Source organism: Littorina saxatilis, unplaced genomic scaffold (genome assembly GCF_037325665.1).
Source record: "Littorina saxatilis isolate snail1 unplaced genomic scaffold, US_GU_Lsax_2.0 scaffold_1367, whole genome shotgun sequence".
In the NCBI taxonomy this organism is placed as follows: Eukaryota; Metazoa; Mollusca; class Gastropoda; order Littorinimorpha; family Littorinidae; genus Littorina; species Littorina saxatilis.
This window is the reverse complement of record NW_027126137.1, coordinates 24,574-30,073: the sequence shown is the minus strand read 5'-3', so window position 1 is coordinate 30,073 and position 5,500 is coordinate 24,574. Positions and strand designations below refer to the sequence as shown.

General features: G+C 39.3%; 1 protein-coding gene across 1 annotated transcript; it reads right to left on the bottom strand.

The window, feature by feature from the left end:
• Window positions 1–226: 226 nt before the first annotated feature.
• LOC138954593 (uncharacterized) lies at window positions 227–1,785 on the bottom strand. Its single transcript, XM_070326396.1, has 2 exons — window positions 1,313–1,785; window positions 227–506 (listed from the first exon to the last, which is right to left on the bottom strand). Exons 1-2 carry the CDS (start codon window positions 1,783–1,785, stop codon window positions 227–229), a joined length of 753 nt encoding a protein of 250 aa, XP_070182497.1.
• Window positions 1,786–5,500: the final 3,715 nt, after the last annotated feature.

Here is a 5,500-nt window from a genome sequence, read left to right as displayed (position 1 = left end):
TTCCTGTCTTCTCTTGCTATTTCTGTTCTCTTCATTTCCTGTATTCTCTGGCTCTGTCTGTTCCCTTCTTTTCCTGTCTTCTCTTGCTCTTTCTGTTCTCTTCTTTTCCTGTCTTCTCTTGCTCTGTCTGTTCTCTTCTTTTCCTGTCTTCTCTTGCTCTGTCTTTTCTTTTCTTTTCCTGTCTTCTCTTGCTCTGTCTGTTCTCTTCTTTTCCTGTCCTCTCTTGCTATTTATGTTTTCTTCTTTTCCTTTCTTCTCTGGCTCTGTCTGTTCTCTTCTTTTCCTGTCTTCTCTTGCTATTTCTGTTCTCTTCTTTTCCTGTCTTCTCTGGCTCTGTCTGTTCACTTCTTTTCCTGTCCTCTCTTGCTCTTTCTGTTCTCTTCTTTTCCTGTCTTCTCTGGTTCTGTCTGTTCTCTTCTTTTCCTGTCTTCTCTTGCTCTGTCTGTTCTCTTCTTTTCCTGTCTTCTCTTGCTCTGTCTGTTCTCTTCTTTTCCTGTCTTCTCTTGCTATTTATGTTCTCTTCTTTTCCTGTCTTCTCTTGCTATTTCTGTTCTCTTCTTTTCCTGTCCTCTCTTGCTCTGTCTGTTCTCTTCTTTTCCTGTCTTCTCTTGCTCTGTCTGTTCTCTTCTTTTCCTGTCTTCTCTTGCTCTGTCTGTTCTCTTCTTTTCCTGTCCTCTCTTGCTCTGTCTGTTCTCTTCATTTCCTGTCTTCTCTTGCTATTTCTGTTCTCTTCTTTTCCTGTCCTCTCTTGCTCTGTCTGTTCTCTTCTTTTCCTGTCCTCTCTTGCTCTGTCTGTTCTCTTCTTTTCCTGTCTTCTCTTGCTATTTCTGTTCTCTTCTTTTCCTGTCCTCTCTTGCTCTGTCTGTTCTCTTCTTTTCCTGTCTTCTCTTGCTCTGTCTGTTCTCTTCTTTTCCTGTCCTCTCTTGCTCTTTCTGTTCTCTTCTTTTCCTGTCCTCTCTTGCTATTTATGTTCTCTTCTTTTCCTGTCTTCTCTTGCTATTTATGTTCTCTTCTTTTCCTGTCCTCTCTTGCTCTTTCTCTTCTCTTCTTTTCCTGTCTTCTCTTGCTCTGTCTGTTCTCTTCTTTTCCTGTCTTCTCTTGCTCTGTCTGTTCTCTTCTTTTCCTGTCTTCTCTTGCTATTTCTGTTCTCTTCATTTCCTGTATTCTCTGGCTCTGTCTGTTCCCTTCTTTTCCTGTCTTCTCTTGCTCTTTCTGTTCTCTTCTTTTCCTGTCTTCTCTTGCTCTGTCTGTTCTCTTCTTTTCCTGTCTTCTCTTGCTCTGTCTGTTCTCTTCTTTTCCTGTCTTCTCTTGCTCTGTCTGTTCTCTTCTTTTCCTGTCTTCTCTTGCTCTGTCTGTTCTCTTCTTTTCCTGTCTTCTCTTGCTATTTCTGTTCTCTTCATTTCCTGTCTTCTCTTGCTCTGTCTGTTCTCTTCTTTTCCTGTCTTCTCTGGCTCTGTCTGTTCTCTTCTTTTCCTGTCCTCTCTTGCTCTGTCTGTTCTCTTCTTTTCCTGTCCTCTCTTGCTCTTTCTGTTCTCTTCTTTTCTTGTCTTCTCTTGCTGTTTCTGTTCTCTTCTTTTCCTGTCCTCTCTTGCTCTTTCTGTTCTCTTCTTTTCCTGTCTTTTCTGGCTCTGTCTGTTCCCTTCTTTTCCTGTCCTCTCTTGCTCTGTCTGTTCTCTTCTTTTCCTGTCTTCTCTTGCTCTTTCTGTTCTCTTCTTTTCCTGTCTTCTCTTCCTCTGTCTGTTCTCTTCTTTTCCTGTCCTCCCTTGCTCTGTCTGTTCTCTTCATTTCCTGTCTTCTCTTCCTCTGTCTGTTCTCTTCTTTTCCTGTCCTCTCTTGCTCTTTCTGTTCTCTTCTTTTCCTGTCTTCTCTTGCTCTTTCTGTTCTCTTCTTTTCCTGTCTTCTCTTGCTCTGTCTGTTCTCTTCTTTTCCTGTCTTCTCTGGCTCTGTCTGTTCCCTTCTTTTCCTGTCTTCTCTTGCTCTTTCTGTTCTCTTCTTTTCCTGTCTTCTCTTGCTCTGTCTGTTCTCTTCTTTTCCTGTCTTCTCTTGCTCTGTCTGTTCTCTTCTTTTCCTGTCTTCTCTTGCTCTGTCTGTTCTCTTCTTTTCCTGTCCTCTCTTGCTCTGTCTGTTCTCTTCTTTTCCTGTCTTCTCTTGCTCTGTCTGTTCTCTTCTTTTCCTGTCCTCTCTTGCTCTGTCTGTTCTCTTCTTTTCCTGTCTTCTCTTGCTCTGTCTGTTCTCTTCTTTTCCTGTCCTCTCTTGCTCTGTCTGTTCTCTTCTTTTCCTGTCTTCTCTTGCTCTTTCTGTTCTCTTCTTTTCCTGTCCTCTCTTGCTCTTTCTCTTCTCTTCTTTTCCTGTCTTCTCTGGCTCTGTCTGTTCCCTTCTTTTCCTGTCTTCTCTTGCTCTTTCTGTTCTCTTCTTTTCCTGTCCTCTCTTGCTCTGTCTGTTCTCTTCTTTTCCTGTCTTCTCTTGCTCTGTCTGTTCCCTTCTTTTCCTGTCTTCTCTTGCTATTTCTGTTCTCTTCTTTTCCTGTCCTCTCTTGCTATTTATGTTCTCTTCTTTTCCTGTCTTCTCTTGCTCTGTCTGTTCTCTTCTTTTCCTGTCTTCTCTTGCTGTTTCTGTTCTCTTCTTTTCCTGTCCTCTCTTGCTCTTTCTGTTCTCTTCTTTTCCTGTCTTTTCTGGCTCTGTCTGTTCCCTTCTTTTCCTGTCCTCTCTTGCTCTTTCTGTTCTCTTCTTTTCCTGTTTTTTCTTGCTCTGTCTGTTCTCTTCTTTTCCTGTCTTCTCTTGCTCTGTCTGTTTTTTTCTTTTCCTGTCCTCTCTTGCTCTTTCTCTTCTCTTCTTTTCCTGTCTTCTCTTCCTCTGTCTGTTCTCTTCTTTTCCTGTCCTCTCTGGCTCTTTCTGTTCACTTCTTTTCCTGTCTTCTCTTGCTCTGTCTGTTCTCTTCTTTTCCTGTCTTCTCTTGCTCTGTCTGTTCTCTTCTTTTCCTGTCCTCTCTTGCTCTCTCTGTTCTCTTCTTTACCTGTCTTCCCTTGCTCTTTATCTTCTCTTATTTTCCTGTCTTCTGTTGCTATTTCCGCCTCTCTTCTTCTGCCTTCCCCTGCTCTTTCTGTTTCTTCTTATTCTCATAATCTCTTTTTCTGTTTTGTATTCTTCTCTCTGCTTCTCTTCTTCTCCTGCCTTCTTTCTGTTTCATTTTTTTCTGCCTTCAATTTGTCTTCGGTTTCGCTTCTTCTTTAGGTTCTCATCGTCTTCTTCATACCTTTTTCTCATTCGTGCAATCATTTCACTACTGTGTAGACAACCGTTTTCTGCGACCTTCGGGCATAGTAGATTTTATTGTCACACGGTCTGGCACTACTGCGCAGAGGTCTTTCAAGACGTGACAAAAACAGTAGTGCTGGAAGGAAAAATATGAGAAAGTACCAGAGAATCCTTTCAGTCCCTTCGTCTCCAATTTGCGATAAAACCAGCTGACTTAATTCGTCTGTGTCTGATTCTTCGGCTCCAGCTTTTCATACAGATGTGCTTTTATGTGTTGGCGGGCATTAGAATCAAGATAGGATATGTGGATAGATAGATTGACAGACAGACAGACAGACAGACAGACAGACAGACAGACAGACAGACAGACAGACAGACAGACAGACAGACAGACAGACAGACAGACAGACAGACAGACAGACAGACAGACGGACGGACGGACAAATAGTTAGGTAAGTAGATAGCTAGGTAGGCTTGTAGGTAGATAGCTATTACACCGACAGTAAAATGTCTGTCTTCTTATACTTTCAGGAATTGTACCAAATGTCATATTCTGGTGGACTGATTTATGATTGGCTTCAAAATACAAAACATGACACTAAAGCAAAATAGACCGTTTAAATTCTTAAATAAAAAGAAACCACACCAGTAACCAGGTTAGGTACTCTCTAAATTAAATTTAAATTTAATTTGACGTTTAAATTATTTTCATAACAAAGGGAAGGGAACTCATCATTGGCTGATGTTCTTCTTCTGATATATTATCTATTTTTAAAGGCCTACTGATGCAGGCTATCCAGGGTCTTTCTAAATCAATTTCAGTAGAAAAAAATAACCCCCAACCGCTAGTAAAAGTACCGACGAAGAAAGGTTAGAACTGCTGCAATGGAAAATTGTACACAATATATATTCCACCAACATTTTATTGTGTAAAATGAAAATATAGGATCATTAGTTATGCCGTTTATGTAAAGATATTGATTATATTGAGAGAGAAAAAATTGGAAATGTAAACAATCGAAATTGTTTTGGGATTATGTCGGCAGTGTTATATTTGTTAATACAGGAAATCAAATTTGTTTACAGTTAAGACGATCAATCACATTATTTTAATCGCAAAAATGTGTGTTGGTAAGTATAGATACAGTAAGCCCATTGATTTGAATGTCAAGTTGAATTGTGAATTAGTATTGAGACATCTAAAATTTTAATAAGAAACAAAATTATTATGTTATTTTTGTTAATTCTTAGGTTTACATTGTGAATTAGTGTTAGTATTTGTTAATAGTCGGTAATTGTAAATTACCATGTCTTAAAAAAAATAGAAACAAGTCGCGTAAGGCGAAAATACAACATTTAGTCAAGCTGTCGAACTCACAGAATGAAACTGAATGCAATGCAATTTTTCAGCAAGACCGTATACTCGTAGCATCGTAAGTCCACCGCTCGTGGCAAAGGCAGTGAAATTGACAAGAAGAGCGGGGTAGTAGTTGCGCTGAGAAGGATAGCACGCTTTTCTGTACCTCTCTTCGTTTTAACTTTCTGAGCGTGTTTTTAATCCAAACATATCATATCTATATATATGTTTTTGGAATCAGGAACCGACAAGAAATAAGATGAAAGTGTTTTTAAATTGATTTCAAAAATTTAATTTTGATCATAATTTTTATATTTTTAATTTTCAGAGCTTGTTTTTAATCCAAATATAACATATTTATATGTTTTTGGAATCAGAAAATGATGAAGAATAAGATGAACGTAAATTTGGATCGTTTTATACAAAAAACATTTTTTTTACAATTTTCAGATTTTTAATGACCAAAGTCATTAATTAATTTTTAAGCCACCAAGCTGAAATGCAATACCGAAGTCCGGCCTTCGTCGAAAATTGCTTGGCCAAAATTTCAATCAATTTGATTGAAAAATGAGGGTGTGACAGTGCCGCCTCAACTTTTACAAAAAGCCGGATATGACGTCATCAAAGGTATTTATCGAAAAAAAGAAAAAAAAATCCGGGGATATCATTCCCAGGAACTCTCATGTAAAATTTCATAAAGATCGGTCCAGTAGTTTGGTCTGAATCGCTCTACACACACACGCGCACAGACAGACAGACAGACACACACACACACATACACACACACACACACACACACACACACACACACACACACACACACACACACACACACACACACATACACCACGACCCTCGTCTCGATTCCCCCTCTATGTTAAAACATTT